This window comes from Natrix helvetica (assembly GCF_964273705.1).
Source record: "Natrix helvetica genome assembly, chromosome: 1".
Classification (NCBI taxonomy): Eukaryota; Metazoa; Chordata; class Lepidosauria; order Squamata; family Natricidae; genus Natrix; species Natrix helvetica.
This window is the reverse complement of record NC_138548.1, coordinates 311,267,202-311,292,873: the sequence shown is the minus strand read 5'-3', so window position 1 is coordinate 311,292,873 and position 25,672 is coordinate 311,267,202. Positions and strand designations below refer to the sequence as shown.

Genomic DNA, 25,672 nt, shown 5'->3' with positions numbered 1-25,672 from the left:
CTACCCAAACCCTTCTTGATTTGAAATTTATTTGGCTTTCTTCTCTCCTTCTTTATATTGGTTTTTGGTAACATGACGGTGAAATGTGGAGAAGATGCAGAACAACACCATCGCTTTGTATACACTTAGGCAAAGAACTGAAGAGCCAGTTTGATGTAGTGCTTAAGGCATCAGGCTAGAAAATTTGGAGACTGTGAGTTCTGGACCCATGATAGGCATGAAGTCAGCTGTGTGACCTTGGGACAGTCACTCTCTCTCTCTCAGCCCTAAGAAGGTGGCAATAGCAAATCATCTTTGAAATCTTGCCAAGGCCTTGTCCAGGGAGTCACCGGGAATCAACCCCGATTCTAAAGTATACACACTTGAATAATTTTAAATAGGTCATAGGATCCCTTAATTCAAATTTATAGTAATGCAACGTATTTATAGGCTGTCAATCCTTGCCTTCCCTGTCAATAAAGCTATATTCATAAACCTCTCTCCCCGATACCTAATTTTCTCCAGCCAGGGCCCTGAGCTTCCCATCAAACCTGCCCTTCAATTCACACTTCTGAAACACTTTTCTCCTCGGTTCCCTTTTCCATTTGAAGTATAAACTGGAGATGCCCTGAGTTTTCAATGTCAGTTCTAGAGTACGATAATCATGTAGGGTACTTGAGTGTTTCACAGAACCTACTTTAGAACTACGGCTTCTTTCTTTTTCCTACCTAAAATGATGGGAATCCAGAGTACTGGTTTGGTGTAATTTTGGCCACTGAAATCTAATGTCAAAATTATCTTTTTCATTGAAAAATATTGGTGCAAGCGGATTACTCAATGTGTAAAATGTGTAAATGGGCAAAAAATGGCCACCTAGCCCTTCACCACAGTAAACCAGTCTATCTTTTAATATATGAACAGCTGTAACATTTTATTTGACCAGTAATAGTTTTTCTGCTGTCTATATGGAGAAATATGAAATCAATGTACATATCCCATGATGTTAAAAAAACAGGAATTCTTTTCTACCGGGGAAGCAGAACATATCTCTAAAGAGGCTTCTATAGAAAATTTTAATTTGCTACTCAATATTCAGTGGATTCTTCAAAGAATGGACATTCGGCAATGAAATAAGTTAAAGCTCTGTTGAGTAATATAAAACTAAAACCAGCTCTTGGCTGGCAATATGAAAAGAACACAATTTTCATTTGGAAAAAAAAGAACTTAAACCAGAAATAAAAGAACCTATTAATCTTCAAACAAAATAATTTGATTTAATTTTCCTTTGTTTCAAAATGAACACACACTTATCTCTGCACACACAAACAAATACAGTATAGGCTTTTTGCTCCTAAAGGCATTAAACTGCACAGAGCTAGCTGAGGAAAGCATGGATACAATGGTATTAGGCTGTCAAGAAATAAGGATTCCCAGATTTTAAATGAAGTGCTTTTCTATAGGCTCGGTAGATTCAGGAGATTTAACACAGGGCTCACTGCTGGAAAAAGTAATCCGTGATTAAACTAATTGAAAGATGGAAGGGGAGGATTTTTTTGGGGGGTGGGGAAGGGTGGGGGAGAATTCCCTAAGAAGCCAGACTGTTGCTTTCTTGTGGCATACAAAGCATATATAGGGAAATAAATTAAGCTATCATGCTGCTCATATCCTGGACTGGAAAGTTTCACTCAGTGTGGAGCATTATCTTCATTGGAAGTCAATGATCAAACTTGTCTGATAAAACTTATGAAGGAAGAAAACAGAATGCGGCTGATTTTCACAACCATTAGGAGTGCACGTTCATGAAGATAAGATAGTCTTCTTTTTGGTTATATTAGGGACCACGATCCCAGTGTTGCTGGGTTGAACTCTACCCGGACAATCAGTTTAGGAAGCTGTTTAATAGCAGATCATTTGAATGGAAACCAAGCCAACATTTCAGCAGGTCAGTGTCTCGAATGCAGATGCTGGACACGTTCTCCTAACCCAGACCTTTTAAAAAGCAGAAACCTCCTAGAATTGAGAGGCTGTTTACCAATCTTCCTCTGCCTCTAGTTTCCTACATCAACTCTCCCATTAGTTCTGTCTCAAACTGGATAAATAATAAAACAGCAAGAGACCTTACCTCCACGATTCAGAAGCAGTAGCAGCTTCTCTGTAAATATTTTGATGTTAGAGTGCTTCTTCACAGTAACCATGATCACATTATGCTCTGGAACTAAGAAACAAGAAGAGGGTTTATTAGAAGTATCTACTAACAAAATATCTAGATATCTGTTCTAGATATCTAGAACAAAGCACAGAAATCTAAACTACGGAAGCTTTGATAAATTAATGCAAAATACTTGGGTTTCATCACTGTTTTAATTTCAGAACAGGCTGGTTGTACAATCTTCATCAGGACTTATTCCAGACTTCTCCAATCTGAATATAGTCCAGCCAGACTATTTAGAAATTATGGGAAATTTGCACCAATATACCCTTTAAAAATGCTGTTTTGGCAAAGATTGGCTTATGCTATGGAGTTGTACTCGGAGACTTCATGTATATTATGACAAGCAAGCTGAAATTTCTCTAACTTTCCAATCAGCAAATGGCATATAATTAACAAAAGAGTCAAAGTTATTCCCACAAATATTTTTTAAAAAACTGAGCTCATCTACTCTTTTTTATTGCAGCTGGTAAGAAGTATCTAGTAAGAGCTCAACCAATGCCCCACAGTGGTGACCCACTGGTATTGCTTTTCCCTTTAGAATCTATGTTATTGTGTCATACATCATGGTTTCCCACCGTATCCCAAAAGAAAATAATATTTCCCAAAGCTGGGTAGTTCTGCAGATGTGATTGGCTAATTTCTAATTAAGCCACATTTAAGATCTGACAGTTACAATGTGACAGTATAAGAACGTGCCAAATTGCTTGGGATTAAGAGGCAAGACGACATCACAGCGTATTGTGTGTCTTGCTTTTTTTATTTTTTTAAAGCTTGCAATCACTACCAGCCAGAATAAGTTAAGCCGCTTCCCAAAAGGTTTTCAGCCTGGCCAGAATATGAAAGAGCAGGCATTCCAGAAGGAAGTACTATCCAATAGAGTATCTTTGTAAAAGAGACTCCAATGCTTCTACAGTTAATGAGATTCACAGGGCACAGCAAGGGATAAGCAGAAAATCTGCCACTCACTAAAAGGAGAAAGATGCCTGGTTAACTGCAGAATTACACTGGCAAGAATCCTGTGAAGTGCTCCCTCTCTTAAAGCGGAGGGTTACTGAAGTTTTAACCCAGGCTTTTTACACACCAGCAGGACTGTGAAGTGGTATTACAAAATGGAAGGCGGCCCCTTTATAAGCAGAGCTGAAGTCTTATCTCACTATTACAACTCTTGAATTTCTACAGTTGCCAAATGAGGAATTACAGGACCCAGACTCTTTCCACATATGCTTCAATCACAGGGGAAAGCAGCAGAAGCAAAGGGACATCTGATTCAAGATGAATCATTCCTATGGGTTGAGAATAAAACGAAGGCACTGTAATACATTAATGAGGCTATTGTAGTACACGATAGCCTGTCAAAAGGCTAATTAAGAGGTGACATGAGGCTTATAAATAATCATGTGTGCAATTAAAATAGAAAATGCTTCTTCACCCTACCCTCAAAATATTAGAATATAAATGTATTTCATGAGGGTTGGAGAGATTCAGACTAAAGATATGGTTCTTAATTTGCAATGCACTTAACTGCAGGATGCGGCGGCTGCCACAGACTTTTAACGCATGCAGGCGAAGTCATGAGGAATGCAGCTACCTAGTTATGATAGTTATGTCATCAAATGCCAGGATTAAAGGCAGTGTGCTTCTTGGGCGCCTTTTACTCGATAAATTTGGTTTTAATTCTGAAACCTGGGTTAAGCTATCCATGTGCATCCTTTGCATGAGGAGAAAGTTTTAATGAGAAATTCCCTTAAGAAGCAATTTGATATCTCTGGATTTAAAAAAAAAAGTATCTTTGGGAGAAAAGAGATATTTAGGAATAGGAGAGGATGACAAGAATAGTGTCTGGACTTTGTTTAGGTCTGAGTGGGGGAAAGATCAGACTCAGGCTCAATCTGGCCAAGACTGAGTGTTCTGGCTGTTTGGACCCCTTGGATCTGGGATTTTTTGTTTTTACTTTTTGTCTTGGATGGGGTGGGGCTTCCCTATTCAAGACTAGTATGCAACTTGAGGGTCTTTGTGAAGTCACCGCTATTGCTTCAATAGGTGAAGCAAAGGTGCAGTTTTACCTTTGTAGAAATAGGATTACATGGGAGAGAATAGAATAGAATAGAATAAATTTAATTTGTTAGCCGCTCCCTCTCCAAAAGGACTCGGGGCGGCGTACAATAAAAAACCCATACATATATACATATACATACAATACATATACACATACATACAAACACATACATGTATCCGGAGGAGGTAACACTCGTTAAAAGCATAGTAATAATAGAATTAAAATTAACAATTAAAATACCCTCAGTTAAAATTACAAATTTAAAAAGATTGTCAGGAGCAATGGGATAAAACTATGGTTGAGAGAGTCTTTTAGGAAACAATTACAACCTTGGTCAACATGGAGACAATTTATCAGATGTTCCCTGTGCTGCCACACCAAGGTTAGCTGTTTAAGGATTGGCTGGTAAGTTCGGGAGAAAAGATTAGCCTTCTGAAGCATAGAACATACTTTTTTCTACGTGTGCAAATTGAGGCTGTTTTCAAGTTAGCATATGACAACGAAAAGAAGGTCTACATTAATTGAAACTCCAATATAATCTCAGTTGGGGAAAAAAAAAACTTCTAGCACTGACCTGGAATGTGAAGATTAAAAGCCAGAAGAACATTAATGAACAGATCAGGCAGCTGCTCTGTGCTATCTGAGGGCAATCCATCTTCAATCACATGTAATAGGAACTGAATAAATTGGGAATTGAGATGCTCTGTGGAAAAAAATAAAGGACAGAGACGTTGCATCTTTACATGGAAAGGGTTAACTCTAACATGAGATGGGTGTCAGCCTTACTGGTTAAAACCAGCCAACCTTGAAGCTAGTTGGCACTAGACAGGTAGGAGAGAAACTCCAGTTTATTTGTAGACCTATATACCATGAACTCAGATCTCTCGCGGAAGATTTCCAAAGTAGTGGATGGGGAGAACATCGTTTGGAGGGAAGAATGATATGCTCTAGAGCAGAGGTCCTTAACCTGTGGGCCATGGCCCACTACTGAGCCATGGCCTATTTGTAACCGGACAGAATGACGGGGCGGCGCATGTGCGTAACCCCACTCGCGTGAGCGGTAGACCAGCATGTGCGTGCAGCCCTATTCATACAAGTGGCAAGCACTCGCAGCCCCACTTGTGTGAGCAGTGGGTGTGCGTACCCACTGTGCACACAAATGAAGCTGTGTGTGTGTGCGTCTGCCCCTCACACAAAACCATTTCCTCTTCCCCGCTCATCAAGCCACCCAGCCCGGAAAGGTTGGGAAACGCTGCTCTAGAGCAGTGGTTCTCAACCTGTGGGTCGGGACCCCTTTGGGGGTCAAACGACCCTTTCACAGGGGTCACCTAAGACCATAGGAAAACACATATTTTTGAAAAAATACGGAAAACATACAATAATTTTATGGTTGGGGGTTACCACATGAGGAACTGTATTAAAGGGTTGCGGCATTAGGAAAGTTGAGGGAAGACTAAACAGATATCTTGTTCACTAGTCCCCATGCACAGTTGTAATTCCCAGTATCTGTTTTTCAATTTGAGAGGAAAAGGATGTGGGGAGATTGAAGGCTAAGTTTTACCACTGTCTGCCTGAAGGCTACATTCTAACCTCGTCACTCAAAGTTCAGCAAAGACTCCCACTCCAAAATCGAACCCTTCACCACTAACAAGCAGACTTCTTAAAAAACTATCTCTATGCCAGGGATAACTCTCTTCACCTACATCATCACAACCACATGTGAGCTTGTCCCACAATAGTTTGTCTAGTTACAGTTAAGTCTAAACATTAGCTACCCATCTTTGTTTGCTATATCTTTTATGAAAGCTCTATAGCTTATGGGAATAAGCTAATCTTACAAAAACAATTGTAGGATCACACCAAGATGAAGCAACAAAGTCAATAAAAGCAGAGGTCTTTGTTTGCTCTCTTATGCTGTCCAGCTTGCCACATGTTGCTCCAAAAATTCCAAGGGAATTGATATCTTCTTTAATGCTTCCCTGTTCCCTAAAGCTGCTATCTATTCTGCTAGTTTGAAGAAGCAGGGTTATCTGGATCAGTGCTTGGAAGATAAATTGGTGATTTATTGCTTTTTACTTGTTGGTGGTGGAAAAAAAGTGCCATCCAGATACTGCATCAATTTCTAGTTTCTAGTGGTTTTTTTTTTTTTAAAAAAACACCCTCTTATTTCTGTTTAGCAAGTTTCCCTACACTATAAGCCACCCTTTGCTCTTTCTAAAGTATTCCCCAAATCTATCAGGGTCTTTTTATATCTATTCAATGCAGTAAAAAAACTTTTTAGTTCTAATGCAAAATTAGACATTTATTTTATTTAGAGTTCTTCTGTGCTGCTTAATAGCGTAGATTCCCCTGATGTTGTATATCAGAATGTTTATTATATTGATAGATTAAAAATAACACATAGATTTGACATACAATGCAAAAAGTTTAAAGAACATTGGAATCTAGTCTATGGTCTGTCCTAGAACCCCCAAAGCCTAGCAGTTAACCAATAGCTGTCACAACTTAGCATAGTTTCTGTTAAGGACTTAAATAATTTTATCCTACTTTGGGTACTTTCCCAATTAGTAAGAGAGATCTGGAAATAAGAGAGTTAAGAGTAAGAGAAATCTAGAAGTACACGAGTCCTATTAAGTGGCTACTTGCCATCTATTTCTCCCTATGTTGTAAATCATTCTCACCATAGTGATGGTATGGCAGAGGTTCTCCCATACAAAATATCATTGCCAGCACCAGTGCAGAGTAACACATCTTCTGATGGTCTACAGGGGAAAAAAAATCATTAATTCTAACAATATTGCCATGGTAGAGTATCATACATTCACAGTTTCAGAATTTACCATATTTTTCTATACAGAATCTATTTTCTCTGCTGGACATATATACAGCCACAACTGAAAAGTGTATGTAACAAATGCATTAAAAAACCAAACCACATATGGACATTTTAAATTAGTACATATCTCAGTATGAGGAGATAGTGTATACTAGCCCACAACAACCACAAAGAAGCCTTGAGTGTAAATGTTCTACAACAAGTATCATTTTAGAGTTGGTATACAGCGTCTTCTCCTAATTTGGTTAAAGCCTCAAAGACATTTCTTCTGCTTATTGCACCACAGGTGTAGCTCCCTTCTGATATATTAGGAAGCACTACTCATTCTATGAACTAGCAATGTCTCAGAGAGCTTGACACTAGCTTATGCTATAATAAAACCAATTATTGTGTGCCTTTTTCTGCCACTCTTCCCTTAAGCATTCAGTTGGCATATTTCTGTTTTGAACCACCCTTCCAAAAATCTGAAATCCAAAAAATGACAAGGCTGGTTAATCTGTAAGATAAGTAGACAGATTTATGACATGGCTAAGCAACTAGGTCATATTCTGCAAAAACAGAATAATTAACTTCTTAGCTTCTTGTTGGCTGAGCAGAAATTGTGGCCAGTTGGATGGTTGCCTGTTTCCAGATGTATCTTAAAGCTTAAAGCCTTATGAATTTATGCATAACCCCTTTATAAAATTAGGTAGGTTAGGTGGGGGAAGTTAATGCTCTGGACTGCACTCCTGGGGACAATATGTTTTATGGCACCAGGTGAGAGGTGATTCTGAGCATCAGTTATAGGGTTTTATTTCATTCCTGATGACAAGAACCACACCCACCCACCACATTAGCGTCCACTAACATGGACGTTGTAGCACGTTGACTGTTGTTGCCTATTTTCAAACTTAACTTCCAACAGGCAGAAAAGCACAATATTTAAAAATAAATAAAAGTTAAAAATAGATCTCCATATAAAGTACATTTAATATAATACAAATGTATCCTCTAGCTACAACTTAAGTGCCTTCCCTAAAACAAGGGAAAGATTTTCTCTGGGAAAGATCAGTCTAAGCAAATGTGAGTGGAAACCTTCTGAGATTCAGTAACATTCCAGGTGTGCAGTTTTGCTTCCCTTCCAAAGCACATATGGATCTCATGCATCAACCTGTCCCAGAGTCTCCTACTGCAGCATAATTTTCACTTGCAGCGTCTATACATGAATGCTCCACAGAATCCCAGCCGCTGGCTTTCCTGAATCTTAATTAGTTGGCATGTTCCAACAGGGGTTTATGTGAGAAATGCGGCATAAGAGGCACATGGCCACCGCAAAACACACTTTATCCTACTTATAACTGATCTTCAAGTCATGCAGAAATCTATGAAGTTGGGGTATTATATGCCATAATGAATAATCCAATGAAAGTCATTTAAACAAAGACTGATGCTTAGGTTATCCATCATGCAGGGCAGCTAGTATAAATTTATTTGATATTAGAATAAAGTTGTTCCTTTCCTATCCACTGCGTCATTTTATTTCACTCTGAGATGGCATGACTATCACTCTCTATCAGTGGGCACTACTAGTCACACAAACATATATTAATTGGAAATTAATTAGACTAACTGGATTTTGGAAAAATTGCAAAGAAGAGCAACTGAATTGATTAAAAGGACACAAAAACATCAAGAATGGTTGCAGGAATTGGGTATGGCTGGTCTACATAAAAGAAGAACTAGGGGTGATACGATAGCAGTATTCCAGTATTTGAGGGGCTGCCAACAAACAAAGGGTCAAATTATTGTCCAAAGCACCAACGGGCAGGACAAGAAACAATAGTTGGAAACTAATCAAAGAGAGAAGCAACCTGGAATTAAGGAGAAGCTTCCTAATAGTGAGGACAATTAACCAGTGAAACAGCTTGCCGTCAGAAGTCGTGGGTGCTTCATCACTGGAAATTTTAAAGAAAAGACTGGACAGCTATCAGTCTGAAATGGTATAGGGTCTCCTGCTTGAGCAGGGGGTTGGACTAGAAGACCTCCAAACTCTCTTCCAGCTCAATTCTAATTGATTGAATCAGGATTGGCAGGGCTGACTTAAGTCTCTTGAAAATGTGAAAAGAAGGCAGAGAGTTTCATCCTTTGGATGCGTTCCCTTTGCTCCTTTATAAAAGAGAATAAAGAAATATGCTCTATAGCAGCATTTTTCAAGCTAGACAAATTTAAGATGTGTGGGCCAGCTTCCAGGACACCCCAGCCAGCATGCTGCCTTGGGAACTCTGGAAGTTGAAGTCCACACATTTTGAAGTTGCCAAGCCTGAAGATCACTGTAGATCATTCACCCACTTAGTAAAGGATATGCAAGGCATTTTTAAATTGCGACTTACAGGCTGAGAGAAGGATTGGCCCAAAGCCACTAAGCCTGCTTTCAAGCCTAAAGTTGGACTAGAACCCACTGCTTCCTGATTTCTAGCCTGGTGCCTTAACCACTTGACCAAACTGGCAATCAACTTTCTGGAAGACTGTATCATTCTTCCCACCCCCCTCAATTTGTGCTGAATTTGTTTTTCACCTTTAGACCTACAGACGTATCACTGTAACAGCTGTAACTGTTTTTCAAAGGGAATGGATGACAACTGGCAGATGACAGGCCACATCTGGTTGTCCCTGACATGTTCTCCAAGTCCTTCACCTTATGTTCATCTCTACAGGCAAATTACCTGTAGAGATGAAAAACCAGGAGTAACTTTGAATTCTACTCATTTACTCTCCTGGCAGAGGAATGAATGTAGGAGCCTTTGGGCAGTTAACAAAACATTGCCAGGATTTTTATGGAGTTTGAAGCTTTGTTTGGAACAAGCCAGGCCTCTTTGAACAAATATCCCATGCTACAAAAGGGCTAATCTTCTCCAATGTAGAGCTTTAAGCTTCCCGTGTAAGGCAATTCAAGTATAAAATATACCATTATATTTTGCTACTATGTTACAAAGGCCAGTAGCTGTTACTTGTTGAAGAGGGAAAGACCAGGAATAATTAAAGATCTACATCAAATCACTAGAACTTCAAAGAATCGACAGCAGATACATCATTACAAGATTTGTTTTAGTTACTTCAACCAAAGGAAGTAGAGTGTCTCAAGCAAATCATTCTACAAAAAGGCCATTGTTGTACCACAGGTGCATTTAAAAAAAAGAGGGGGGTTACAAACAATTGTATGAAGAAAGCAACAATCGACTGTATTCCTTTCTGAAGTTATAATATTGCAAATCACCAAGGGACTCTGCAGCCGATGGCAACACACACATAGTATGTCTGAAAAAAGAAGTGTCTGAAAAAAATTCTTTTCCTACAGTTTTGGGCCAACATCAACATTTTCTGAACTTGACATTAAGGTACATCTTATTTTACTTTAAATACTGCAAAATAAAGCAGCAAGGAGGGGAAAAGTGATGTTCAACAAAGCAGGATTAACATTAAAGCTGTGTGTGTAACTTGGGCCTGTTGATGTAGAGACCAGATTACAACTGTTCTAGTTAAGTGGGCCTTGCTGTATCTTATAGAAAGCTTTCCAGAAGGATACTTTAAAGCACTACAGCCAGATGTGTGACAGCAGAGAAACAATATGGGGCAAATTAACTCACAAATGAAAACTAGGCAGCAGCCATAATGTCAATGTCAGTGGAAGTGCTATATGCTTCATCAAAATCACTTAGAATTTAGTGCTTTAGCATCCCATGCTTCTCCTTAAAATTGGGAAGCTAAAAATGGGACGCTATGGAATAGATACTGCAGGCTCGGCCCCAATCTGAATTGCTTGGGAGTCAGCAAGGATTACCCTGATCTCTGCCAGCCACAAAAAAAGGATTAGACACTCTGCAATCTATCAGAAGATGGATCAGCCTCAATTCCCAAGTTGTTAACCCCAAAATAAACTTCCATCACTATACCATACAAAGTCATTTTTCATGAGAAATCCTGTTTACAGTTCTTTGATAGCAACAGGGAAAAAATATCGTCAAGACACTGAGTTACAAAATAGCTCTCAGAAAGGAATGAAAGCAGTGCAAAGTGCTCGCCATCTTTTGCCGCTTATTTGTTACTCTAGCATCCTCCTTGGCCAATTGTTATTTTAAATAAACCGCCACTTGAATATCAATGAAGAAGGCATGATAGTTTTGGCCAACAAAGAGCACGTGTCAATCAGTGAAGAGTCCCTAATACATGAGCAATGACATGCATGCAAGATAGATGTACTGTATTTTTCAGAGTATAAGACACACCATTTTCCCTCAAAAAAGAGGTTGAAAATCTGGGTGTATCTTATATACCAAATACAGCATTTTTTACTTCCTGAAACCCTGCCTCCTTCACCAAAATGGCCATGTATAGCCTTTAGGAAGCTTTTAGAGAGCTCCTGGGGGCTGGGGAGGGCAGAAATGAGCACAAAACGGCCCATTTTTTGTTCAATTTTACCCCCCCCCAGCCCCCAGGAGCACTCTATAAGCTTCCTAAAGGCTAACCATGCCCCTTTTTTCAAAAACGGCCCATTTTTTGTTCGTTTTTGCCCCTCCCCCAGCAGCACTCTGCAAGCCCCCTAAAGGCTATTCATGCCTTTTGGGGGGGGGGGGGAAAGGGCCCATTTTCGCAAAAAAATGGGCCACTTTTGGGAGGTTTGCAGAGTGCAAAAACTTTTTTTTTATTTGCCTCTTCAAAACCTTGGTGCGTCTTATACTCTGGTGCATCTTATACTCCGAAAAATACAGTAACTCATAGTTATGAAAAAGATAAGCTTTGGTTAGAAAATATGGCAAGGAGCAAACAGATAAGGCACATTTTTCTGAAACTGATACCTCAGTAGCTGGATATGTACGGGATTCCTTTTCTAACCCCATGGGCCCCTCTGCTGATACACTTGACTTGTTGGACATCGAAAAGTGGAATTAAATGTAAGAGTACTAGCAATAGTAAGAAGGTGGAGTTGCTTATAGTGCCGCTCTAAGTTCATGCCATTTAGGAAAGAAACACCAACCACTAAGCCAGAGTCTGATACCATATAGATGGAAAGTCCTACCTACAAGGAAGTGTCAAGAGAAATGCAAAAAACAATACAACATGCATGTTTTGTGTGAGTTTAGCTGGATATGCAGGTGGAGTTGGAGAGAGAGATGAAGGGAGAAGATAAAGACACAATGAGACTCCGCATTCATCTGGCTGCCAACAAGCACAATAGTAAAAGAATATAAACACTGAATGAATGACAGCAGGAATTTCTTAGAGGAAATGACTGAATATAGCAGCATGTAACAGACTGACATTAGTGAGGAACGGAATTGAATCCTGCTGTTTAGATGGCGGCAAGCCAGCACCTCTCTTGAAGCATAGGCAAACTTCCTGCTAACATGAAGTGTCAGCATCATATCATTATTAATCTCCCCTATCAAGCTGCAGAGAGAAATAGCCTCCCAAAAGTTCTGCAAACAAACGTAGAAATATTTGGTCTTCTGATATGGCAGACAATCAATAAACTCCTGTGATAAAAAGAATACTAGCGAGTGAGTATGTGTACACAGCCAAATCTCAAAAGGACAGGCATAAAACAAAATTCATATCCAGTACTTGGATCAGAATGTATCCTAGAACAATTGGATAGTTATGTGTAAAAGTGGTTATTACAGCTGCATAGGATTTTGTATTCAAAGGATGCATCACATTTGGGTGAGAATTCTTCAACCCAACAAATCTTCTCACAGAGAAAGGTATGGCTATTTCAAACAATTGTACATAGATGCTACACTCATACCTATACCCCAAAGCACCTGTATGTCTTTGAACAGGAAGCACTGCATATCCCTATTAATGATTTCCAACATGACTTTGACCTTTAGTCAGGATTTCCCTTTTCATTTTGTTAAGGTTGCCCACCAGTTGCAGGGAAGAAGAGTCTTGATGGTCAGACCCAGACAGAACAGAGCTTTGATCAAATGTAAAATGTTCTCTAGCTTAGCCTCTGCTTCTATCGTATTTTTTTTCTGTTTGCAATGGAGAAAGACCATTTTAGTGTCTTATGAACAGTCTTTTGATATTTAGGGCAAATGCACTCCAACATATTCTCTTAGAAGTTTTTCATCTTAAAGCTTTTTCTTAAAAGGAAAATATACTAAAGCAGTTGATCATGTTTATTAATATGATCTATTTAAATCCTAGATAGAAGTGTTGTTCCTACGAATTCAGATTTTTTTAGCAATATGTCATTTAAAATAAAGATAATATATCTAATTATAAGACAGATTCCTTTTTTTTTTGTCCTGCCAATAAGACAATGTTGGCAACTCCATGCATAATGTTTTCTTGGCAATGCTATGAAGTGGCTTGTCCCTGTCTTCTCCCAACTTCATCATTTATTCACCAATCCTTGAGTTCCAAGGGCTTTCCTATTTAAATATTATGCAGAGTGGAGCATGCTTAGCTCCTGCTGCTACCTGCTGATGCTGGAGCCATGTATTAACAAAACAATTATGGCAAATTTTCTAGGCTTTTTGTTAATAGCCAATAAATGTTCACCAATGTTATATGAATGTTTCTCCAAGTGCTGGTCAGCTATGATCTATGATCATCAAGTGCCAAAGATGGTTCTTGCTTTCAAAGCTGAAGTCCAACATAAAAGTAATTCAAGAGTGTTAGAATCCCACCTTAAAACAGCCCCTTATGGCAGACTTCCAGGGGAAGCAATGGCAAACTAAGATGATTTCACTTTTAGTGGAACCAATGATCACGGTGGAAAATGAAGCCCATGAAGGAATTGGCTCCTTGAATTCCTCTCTGTATGAAGGAGAGGGCTTGGGATCACCGAGTGTCCTTACAGATGCTGCCATGAAGGACTGTAAAGCACCAGTCTCTGGCCTGTTTTAGACCTCTGGTAGTTGGAGCTTTGCCCAATCCATGGTTCTTTTTTAAATGCCTCCAAATGAGAAAGAGAGAAATGCTGTGTTCTAGCCACATCCATGCCTTCATCTTCATTTCTCCATAGCAGTACATAATTGTCATGCACCACGAGGAAAATAGAGATTCCCTTTGAAAATTGCTACTAAAACTGATTACTACAAAAAATTCATAGAACCATAGAATTGGAAAAAGCCATTTAGGGGATCAAGTCAAATTTGCTGTCCAGTTTTGGAAGCCAAAACCAAGCATTTCCAACAGATGTCCCTGTCTGAACAAATTCAGTGACTCTGGGTAATAGGTTTCATTGTCAAGTTGCTCTTATTATTAAAGGTTTTTTTCTAGCATTCTATCAGAATCTATCTTCTTTTAACATAACTTAATTCAAGTCTCCTGCACCCTCAAATGTTAGATAATAAATCTTGACCTTCTATGAGATATCTTTCCAGGTATTTGGGCAGTGGTTTCATTTTCTTTCTCTCTCTCTTTTTAAAATATTAAACATATCATCAATAGAGCTGCTCTTTGAAGGAGATAGGCAGTTTAGAAGTATAAATTGTCTTAGTTTGTAGTTGCCAGTTATCCTCATTACTTTTTTCCAAATCTATGCAAGTTTTTCTGTATCATGGTATCCAAAATGAGACATGGTCTTCAAGGTAGAATCTGACCAAAGCAGAATAAAGTGGAAACATTATTTCTTATTATCGTATTTCTGTCGGTGCATCCAAAATTAGCATTTTTTTGCAGCCATATTAAACTAGCGGTTGATATTCAGTTTATTACTCCAATAACTTTTGCCATGTAATAGTACAAATTTAGGTATTCCCAATCCTATATCTACACTTTTGGTTTTTATCTCTTAAGTGAGCTCTGCATTTGGCTTGGTTAAATTTTGTTGTTGCTTTCTGTTCATTTCTCTAACTCATCAATATTGTTTTGATTTTGATTTTCTGCATTCTAGGATACTAGCCAGTTTGCTCAAATTTATATAATCCACAAATCTGATATGTATTCCACCCACTTCTTCAACAATTCATTAACGGAACCTTGAGGAATAGAAGACCCAGAACTGAACCTTAGGATACACCAGTCAATACTTCTCCCCAAACCGATGAGAAATCATTGAGTAAATAGCCTTGTCTTTGGGAATGAATTTCAAAACTAGCTGTATATCTTTTACATTTTCATCCTCCAGTTCAACCTTTACACAGTTCGCCATCAATATGTTATGGGGTACATTGTCAAATACTTCAAGATATATTACATCTACTGCATTCTATTGTATATATTCTATTAAAGAAATTACCATTATAGTCTATAATGTAGTTTCCCCCTGTATCAGGGATTCTCAATGAAAAGAAAGAGGTTATGATCTGTAACTTTATTACTACATGGTAGTTATATCTATATTGAGATTTTCCATAACATCTTGTTCAACACAGACCATCACTTCTATTATTGCAATAAGTGCAAGCTTTGGAATATATCCCTTAAGAGCCTCACAATGTAGTGACATATCATCAGGAGAAGAAAAATTTGTATTCTGTCTGAGCTATAGGAAGACTTACTGTACAAAATATGCCTCACCTTGGGTATGAGTTTGCATATCTCGGGCTAGCTCCATTGGCAGAACAGAATTAACCAGAGCAGAAATAATAGCAGCATCCAAATTGCACATTGCTCCAAAACATTTCAGAAGCAGCAGGCGTAATGGAACTCTGTGCTCCTTAAGAAGAAAATTGTTTTTAATTAACAAAATACCCAACTATAAATAATGCATGTTTCTTTTACTTGATATTCCAGATACAGTATACCTCAGAAAATAATTATTCTATGCAGACCGCAATCATTTCAGTAAGCAAATTATTTTATTTATTTGAAACATTTATACTGTATGGCCGCTCATCTTATACCAAACTCCAGATGACTCCCAATCAACAATTAAAACAACATAAAAATCATATTAAATGATTAAAATGGCAAACATTAAAAAAAAAAACATCTGGCATTAGGTCAGGCTCCTGACCGCCGTCCCCCAATGCTATCCCAGTGCTTTGGGGGTAAAGTCAGATCTTCAGTGCTTTTCAGAAGGCTAGAAGGAGAGAGGCCTGCCATCTTCAGTGGGAATTATGTTCTGTAGGCTGCCACCAGAAAAGGCCTGCTTCCTAGGGATATGTCCTTAGGGCAAGGGTGTCAAACCCGCTGTGTCATGCGCCATTTCTCAACATCTTTCCCCTGTTGGCCTATGTGTGACGCATCCGGCTTGCGTGCCAACAGTTTGACACCCCTGCTTTGCTAAAATGCACGCTTGCAGAAAACCTGGACTATGCCGATATAGGGCTTTAAAAGTGATAACACTCTGAACTGCACTCTGACGTAAATTGTAAGCCAGTGCATCTCACACAATAGAGGTATGTTGCCTCATTCTAGACCGGATGAAGATTCTGGATGGTCTCCAAAGGCAGCCCCACGTAGAACCCTCTGCAGTAATCTAAATGGGAGATGATCAAGCCATGAGTGACCCTGAGTCAGGTCTCCCAGTCCAGGAAAGGGTGCAATTGGCATACCAGACAAATCTGTGCCAAATTTATTTTTTGCTCCCTAGATAAAGATGAAGTGCTTCTAAGAATCATGTCACAGTTAACCTGCCTCACACTGGTTTTCATGAATTTTCTAGTATTACTCTAGTATTCCTTCTAGCATTACTCTAATATTCCTTATAGTTACAGCTTAGCCTATATTCCAATCTTTTACTCCATACACCCCAAGTCACAATTATCAATCATTCCTAAATGTTGTTCTTTCTTATGCAAACTCAGTGGAGAAGCCGGCAGGGAAGATTGCAAGCAGAGGGAATGGAGGACTTGGTGGGCTTGAGGAATGAACCTCAAACCTTCTGGATTTTTGAAGGTAAGAAAGATTTTTTTTAAGACTAAAAAGCCTAGGAAGGCTGAAGAAGAGCATCATTCCCACGATCACTTGGAAGGCCCCTTCTCCAAATTGTGTGATTTTTGAGGACCCTTCCAATGATTGTGAGAATTGGGCTGGCTTGCCGAAGGATGTGAAGTGGCCTTGATAGAAAGCTGCAGAAAAAGGCAAAAGATAAGTGGACCTAAGTGTGATGGGGTGAGGAGACAGAGCCCTTTCTCCAGTGCTCTGCTAAATGCCCTGCACAATCACTAACTACCCCAACTTATGATTGATGAGCGAAGTCGTCATGAGGCCATTTCACTTAATGACAGCTTCCCTCAATGACAAAGATTCCAGTCCCAATTGTAGTTGCAGGTTGAGGACCACCTGTATACCTTAATTTTCAATGCAATGCCCAGATGTGTCCCAATTAACCAAGAAATGGGAACAACCTGCTAATGTGCCCATTAGGCACCGGTGGAGATCTTTCCAATGACAGTAAGGCTGCTACTTCTCTTCCTCAATGCTGCTTTTAAAAACTACATTTAGCTTTCAAATTGCTAGGAGGGACTTTGGTATCCATTATTTCTACTTTTTGGGGATAACAAAACTGTCAAGCCTAGGACAATCAGGAAGCCCAAGCAGTTTAAAATGAACATAAAGGTTTATTGCAAGCTCATAGTCTCTGCAAGAATCTGAACTACTACGGTAACAGTCAAAGCAAATTGGCAGATAAGAGTCAAAGGAATTCAAGGTGGGCTGGACTTAGATCTCTTGTGGGCATGAAGGGACTTAAGTCTGATGGCGTGTTTGACCCCTATCTCGGGCCCAGTCTGGTCATCTCCTACAAAAATGCATATTCCCCCAAATGTTATCGTTATTTCCATCCACGTTTTTCCCCAATGTAGAGAATCCAAAGCAAACTTTGAGAATATTCTATTGTTTTAGTGTGCTGACATCAGATTTCCCAATTCAGCCACCGCTTTTATACTTGGGCCACTGGTTCCTACTTTAGCGTAGGGCTGCCTTGCCTGCTATTTTTACTAATTAGTTGGACTGCTTGGAGATATACCTAAAATAAGGGAACCTAGAGATTGAGGGTGGGGGTAGAAGAAGAGCATTATTATAGCAATGCTGTGTTACTGCTATGTTCAAATTTATTAATGTACAAGGAAAAATTAAACTATTCAATATTCGGTCAAACTTATATGCCCAAAATGCAATGTCATACCATCTGGTAATATGTCACAAGAGATAATACTGATTCAAACTCATTCCTCCTGCACATCTTCTTGCATACTTCTGGATCTGCATCTGTCTGTAAAAATGAATGGGAAAAAAAATTAACATTCAGAATAGAGACACAAAGACAGTGTTATTCCCTAAATCTAGTCTATTTCCAATGTTGATAGTTTAGTACTATCAACATTCTGTTGGTACTGTATGTGCATTAAAACAGATTTTGTCCACAAGAATGTTTCTTTCCCTCCCTCCGTCTCTTAGATAACACTTCTATTTTATATACATTCTTACAGGAAGAAATATCTAAGAGCTTTTGCAATAAACTCATTAAAAACTTAGTTGAAAAAGAGCCAAACCCAGACAAAAGATGAATGTTATTATTCACTTGGAGAGGATTAAAAATTGTCTAATGAGCTGGACAATTACTGGAACATTTATTCTTACTACACCTGAGATGAGTTAGCCCAAGAGGCAACAACATAATATTTAGGATCTCATCTAACTTGACTAAAACATTAGGAATGGTATTATTATCCTAGCTAGAAGGTAACATTTATTGTTCCATTTGAGGATTTTAATCATTTGGTTGGCACCAAAAAATTGAGCTTCTCCTGATTCCAAGGGCGTCTATTTTGTGAACTGCCCATCCAGGCATTAAGCGATCTTATCACTCACTTTCCATTTGTAATAATCAAAGTGCTGAGCAAATAAACTTTATAAAAAGCCTGTCTCTGCCAAAGTAACACATTACCAGAATCTGAAGCAATTCTTCCAAATAACAGCAAATGACATTTTCATCTTCATAGAGGGCCCAACTGCGCTGTTGGGCATCATCTTTGTGCCGAGCCAGATCTGTAAATATCACCTTCAGTCTCTCTTCATCATGACAAATCTGGCCAGAAGGCAAACCTGAACAGAGATCCTGCAAGAAAAAGAAATAATGCACCATCTTAACAGGAAGTACTACTGCAGTTTTCAAATACTTTTCAAATAGTTGTTAATGTCTGACCTATGTTCTATACCAGGGCTGTCAAATTCCTGGTCCGCGGGCCGGATGTGTCACGTGCTGGCCACGCCCAGTTTAGGGAAGGGGGGGGGGAGTCCCGCTGTGACAACATGAGTTTGAGACCCCTGTTCTATACTATCTAGCAATAAGGTGCATCATTTTTTTTCCTTATGGAAGCAAATTTCTTTCGAACAACATGTAGATTTCTAGACTTATAGGTTTTCTACAATACTTACCGGTACGTCAATAACTTTATATAGAAACCCTAAATTTGCCTCTTTGAAGTATGGCCCATTGCTACGGTTGCTAGGAGAAACAACAGTTTATGAATTTCTATCCTTGCATTACAGGTAGTCTTCCAGTTGTGACCATTTGTTCTGTGACTATTTAAAGTTATAATGGTATTGAATGGACTTACGACTGGTCCTTGAAGTTCTGGCCTTTACAACACCTCCTCCCTTCCCCCCCTTTGCTCACTCTCAGCCAACAGCATCCTCCTTCCCTGGGGCCTCTGTGTGATCATATGCACGCACCCTGAACCTTCTTTTCTTGGAACACCATGCCCTCTTTTCCCAGCCCCATTCTCTTTCCCAGCCTCCCCATGCTTGTATTCGTGCATTCTTTTCCCAGCCTTCCTGTTCACAAGCTTCTAAAACAATTACCGTATTTTTCGGAGTATAAGACGCACTGGAGTATAAGACACACCAAGATTTCGAAGAGGCAAATTAAAAAAAAGTTTTTGCACTCTGCAGACCTCCCAAAACGGCCTGCTTTTCACGAAAACGGGTCGGGGTTTTTTTTTTTTTTCAAAAAGGGGCATGAATAGCCTTTAGGAGGCTTGTAGAGTGCTCCTGGGGGGTGGGGCCCCATAAACGAGCAAAAACTGGCACATTTTTTGCAAAAAACAGGCTCATTTTTTGTCAAAAAAGGAAATGCATAGCTTTTAGGAGGCTTATAGAGTGCTCCTGAGGGCTTGGGGAGGGGGGAAATTGAGCAAAAAACAGCCCGTTTGCCGCTCATTTCTGCCCCCCCCCAGCCCCCATGAGCACTCTGAAAACCTCCTAAAGGCTATACATGGCCATTTTGGTGAAGGAGGCGGGGTTTTAGGAGGCAAAAGTACTGTATTCAGTGTATAAGACACATCCAGATTTTCAACCTCTTTTTTGAGGGAAAAAGGTGCATCTTATACTCCGAAAAATACAGCTATAGGACAATCTATGAGGATTGTGAGAATAGACTGCTGGCCTGGTACGTCAGTTGCGCCCCTTCCTGGATCGGGATGCTCTGTGCACAGTCACTCATGCCCTCGTCCTTTCTCGCCTGGACTACTCCAATGCTCTCTACATGGGGCTGCCCTTGAAGAGCACCTGGAGGCTTCAGCTGGTCCAGAATGCGGCCGCGCGGGTTGTCATGGGGGTACCTAGGTGCTCCCATGTTACACCCCCTTTAGGCGGCCTGCACTGGTTGCCGGTTGTTTTCCGGGAGCGATTCAAGGTATTAATTATGACCTTTAAAGCACTCCATGGTTTAGGCCCAGGGTACCTGCGAGACCACCTACTGCCACCAGTAGCCTCCCACCGTCCAGTACAATCCCACAGAGTTGGCCTCCTCAGGGTGCCGTCGGCCAGACAGTGTTGGCTGGTGACCCCCAGGGGGAGAGCCTTCTCTGTGGGAGCGCCTTCCCTCTGGAATGAGCTGCCCCCGGAGCTTCGAATAATCCCTGACCTCCGGTCCTTCCGACGTGCCCTAAAAAGTTGGCTTTTCCAGCAAGCCGGCCTGGCCTGTTAATTTTAACTCATTTTTAAAATGTATTGTCTTATAAATTTGGTTTGTTTTTTTGGATATGGATTTAATTTTTTAAAAACTTTTGGGATGTGTGTTTTTTAATGTTGTACACCGCCCTGAGTCCTTTTGGAGAAGGGCGGCATATAAATCCAAACAAACAAACAAACAAACAAACCTGAAGGGCCAGGGGCCCAATGTAGCAAGGCACTCCTTTTTTTTCTTAAGGTCTTAATCTCCAGGAGAGCTTAATGTATCTTACAACAGAAGTTTGCTAGCTCCTTAAACAAAGGAAGATATTTTTTAAAGATAATCAGAATTATCTGATTTATTATTCCCTAGAAATTCAGCAAAGCAATAATAATTATACAATTATGAATTCAAGAGATCACAAATTCCTTCTGAACTAGAGCCAGAGAAGAAAAAAAGACAATTCTTACCACAGAGGACATTTGGTAGCATCAATTGTGCCACTGAGAAGCTTTTGTCTTACATATTACCTCTGATAGAAAAAGACAGAAGCAGGCTTCTAGAGAAGAACCTAACATAGTGATGGCTAACCCTTTTGTCCTTGTGTGCCAAAATCACGGGCATCCCCCCACACCCACGATGCGCCCCGCCCCCTGCGTGTGTGCACAACTTCCCCGCCTCCCATGCATGCGCACATCTCCCCTGTGCTCCCCCTGTGAATGCGTGTGATCCCCCCTCCCGCAACCGGTTTTGGGCTTAGCTGGCCTCCTTGACGCCTCCTGAAACCAAAAATGGGGTGCAGGGGAGGCGTGCTCCCCACTTCCCCGCATGCATGCGCATGTCCCGCATGTGCAGCAGAAACCCGAAAATCAGCTGGCCGGCGGGAGGTGCACACACATGTGCGGTGGAGCTGGGCACAGTTATGACAGTAATGAAAAAGTAACTTTATGACCAATTCAAGACATTCACAGGTTTGTAAAACAAAGGAAACCTATAAGCAAGATTATAAACACAGTCACAGATTCACTTAGTGACTGCTTTCCTTAACAACTGAGTTGTCAGTCACAATTATGGTTGTTAAATTGTCCGGTGCGAAAGTTCAAGTCCACACACGAAGTTTCAATTAAACTGATTTATTGCTAAAGTCTATAGATAGGAATCTTCTCATCTAATGATAAACATTTGGTTAGAGTCACTGTAGATAACGGACAAAGCCACTCAAGAGGGTTTGCACTTAATTCATTTGTGGCTATGCAAAGATTCTAGGCTGATCCCTCTTTCACTCCACCCTCAGGTTCTGCCAATCTTTCTCCTTCATAAACAAATATCATCTCCTGTAATCAGCGTTCTGCTTTGGAGTTTCTTCATATGAAAGTTATGACTGTATCAGAGAAGCAATAACCTTATATTGTGATTTGGCATTATGCTCCACACAGCAGCTATTATCTTTCTCTCCTTATGTTTGGTTCTCAATAAGTTTAATATTTGGAGGTGCAGAGGGATAATGTTTTGCATTCCAATCACCTTGCAAAAATACTTTGCATTTGCCTTCTGAGAATACTTAATGATCAACTAAATCTTTTCTCGAATTACCTGTAGTTGAGATGATATTTCAGGCAGAACCAACTCAAATGAAAAGAATAATAAAATAAAATACAATACCTTTTTACATATCCATTGTGTTTCCTTTGTACATGTAAATATTATATACAATACAATACAATAGTAGAGTTGGAAGGGACCTTGGAGGTCTTCTAGTCCAGCCCCCTGCCTAGGCAGGAAACCTTATACCATTTCAGACAACTGGCTATCCAACATCTTCTTAAAGACTTCCAGTGTTGGGGCATTCACAACTTCTGGAGGCAAGCTGTTCCACTGATTAATTGTTCTAACTGTCAGGAAATTTCTCCTCAAAGTTCTAAGTTGCTTCTCTCCTTGATTAGTTTCCACCCATTGCTCCTTGTTCTACCCTCAGGTCCCTTGGAGAATAGTTTGACCTGCTTTAAAACATCCCCCCCTCTCCCTTCTAGCCACCCCTTTCATATTTTTTTACTTATTTGCATCCCACCTTTATTATTTTTACAAATAGGTGGCAAACATATCCAACCATCTTTTTCCTGCTATTTTTGGGGGGGTTTACAAAGATTTCAAATACTTTCTTTAAAAAAAATCTGCAAATATGCTAATTTAGAACAGGAGATCAGAACTGCATCTTGAGCTGCAAAAAGCTGTGCCAAATCCACTTGGATTACTGTATGATGATGATGACTACTGTTACCACTGTATGCACCTTGCCTTTCTGCATGATAGATCGATCAAAGTAGTTGATCTTTTTTCTCATCGCTCACAGTTATCACTGGAGGCTGAATGAGGTTAATATCACTTACAGAATACAACAAGAAATATCATTTATAGTAATATCCTGAAAACAAAAATGCCTATTCTACTCAGATGCTTGGAAACAGAAAGCAAATAAGTTTAACAATTAGTTAAATCATTACAGGGGTGTCAAATTCAAGGCCCGGGGACCGGCTCTTGCCTGCGGGGTGCTTAGATCTGGCCTGCCACCCAGGAAACAGCGAAGGACCAGCCCATGGTGCTTCTGCCAGCAAAAACGGAGCTTGTGAGGACAACTTGCAACCCACCCAAGGTTCATTTTCGCTGGCAGAGTGCTCGGGCCACCACAGGCGCCCCCGACACGAGTGAGATCAAGCTGGCCATGCCTACCCTGGTCACACTCACCCCAGCCTCCCAAGGTCAAACACAATTCTGGTGCAGCCCTCAATGAAATTGAGTTTGACACCCCTGAGGTATTACATACAAAAGCACTTTACACTCAAGGTAGTGAAAATATAAGCCTAAAATACCTTTTTGCACAGTAATTCCTGCAAGAAAGATAGCAATTCAAAAACCTTAAAACTGATAGGATTTTGCAATTACAGCTATATTTATAACACGATTAATCGAATGAATTCACAATTGCAGAAGAATTGTGAACCCATTATTAAATTCTTGTGATTAGATCACCCTGGAAACTCTTTTTCCCAAGTTTGGATATTTCCTGTTTTCCCATAAAGCTTTAAACACCAGACTGATTTTTCTCAGTTTGCACAATGTGATAACAAAGTGCCTGAAAATATAACTAGATAAAGGTGCAAACATTATGCTGGTTTTTTTATAGGTTTACAGATAATAATAACAACCCTTTCCTCCCATCACTCTGGTCATTTTAATATGCAAAGTAAACAAGACACTGTTATCTCTATATTTCTTCCTACCGCCTCCATTTGTTAGGAAAGAGACATTATACTTCAGATGCTGAACTGAATCAGCACTGGCATTACTTAAGAGAAGTTAGGAGTTTTGCTTCTTGATTACAAATAATGCCTCATGTTTGGGGGGTGGGAAGGAAGTGCTATGCATGCCACCTTGAGTTCCTGATAGAAATCTGGGATAAAAATGGATAAACAGCTATCTCCTACACGGTTTAACCCCGTCCTAATAAAAATATGATCTTTTAGCAGAAAGAGTAACACATTCTTGCTGTTTTCCATAAATGTCTTGGAAACCATCACCCGAAGTCTAAATCCTGTACTCTAATAAGGAACAAGTCATAGGTTATGGTTCTTAATGGCTCTGTTTATGATGGGTAGAAGGTATATCTCTGACTGACTTGTAGTTAATCCTGCTAAGCCTTTTTGCCTCTCTTTTTTGAGAATCAGAATAATAAAGGTGAGTTTGACTTCTGGTGATTTCATGGACATATCCTGGTAACTTTCTTGAAAATAACATGGAGGCTGTCACCTTCTGAGGTGTTTCCCAATCTAGGCCACAGATCTGGGATTTGCTGTTGTTCTGTGACTGCTGTTAGTTCTGCCATCCTATTAAGTCCAAGCCTGGTTAGTTTTTAAACTAATGTTAATGTTAAATCTGTTAACATTACAGTATTCCGATATCAGCAATGGAAGGAGCCAGTCCATTATCCTACATTATATTGCTGAAATGGGAGAAAAAAACCCCCTTAATATTCAATATAACCAATTTAGAGATGTTCTTGCATAGAAGGGCAGTTAGTTCCATTTAATTCCAATCCTCAAATAATTGCTGGCCTAATAATTCTTTTCTAAAAATCAGATTTTTTTTGCCACTTGTCGCACTATACTTTGAATAATGGATTCCAAAACATAAGATATTCTGCAACCTTGAAATCAGCCTACTTTTGATTTACTAGGAAAAAACCCTGCTGCTTTCAGTCTTAATAATCATATTTGCTTATTTCCTTTAACATCCCCTTCCCCATTTGCTATTATTACGAGTATTAAATTAAGCCTGATTTATAAATAAAAACATATGCCAAATACTTCGACTTTTTCAAACCTTGATTTTTATAATCAACCTTCACATGGCTTGCTGAAAAGAGACCCAAATAGAATTGTACAACATGAAGATTCAATCTAATAGCATTTAAAGTATCCATATTCACTTTTTATGCTAGACTGATGTTTTATTTATATATTCATCTATATAAAACATTTACACATAGCTAAGGAATGATGGCCAGATGTTAGTTTTACAAACTGCCATGTAGCAATTTTTCAGCCAGAGCAATTTACCATACTTTTAAATAACAGTCGATCACTGACATATTTCCTACAGGAATTGAATTTATTTCTCCAACTCCATCAATTTATATGCATTAGGTAAAATGAATGATAAGCTAACTGCAGGATTCATTGTGAAGGACTGCTAGATGAATCT

The 25,672-nt window shown here is 39.5% G+C and overlaps 1 protein-coding gene across 1 annotated transcript in view; it reads right to left on the bottom strand.

The window, feature by feature from the left end:
* NCKIPSD (NCK interacting protein with SH3 domain) overlaps positions 1 to 25,672 on the bottom strand; it is a 113,437-nt gene that overhangs the window by 4,462 nt on the left and 83,303 nt on the right. The window contains exons 6-11 of the mRNA XM_081939876.1: positions 18,908 to 19,078; positions 18,146 to 18,232; positions 15,592 to 15,730; positions 6,929 to 7,009; positions 4,822 to 4,950; positions 2,102 to 2,194 (exon numbers count right to left, since the gene is read on the bottom strand). Of these exons, the coding sequence (XP_081796002.1) occupies positions 2,102 to 2,194; positions 4,822 to 4,950; positions 6,929 to 7,009; positions 15,592 to 15,730; positions 18,146 to 18,232; positions 18,908 to 19,078 (700 nt within the window). The remainder of the gene's footprint in view (positions 1 to 2,101; positions 2,195 to 4,821; positions 4,951 to 6,928; positions 7,010 to 15,591; positions 15,731 to 18,145; positions 18,233 to 18,907; positions 19,079 to 25,672) is intronic.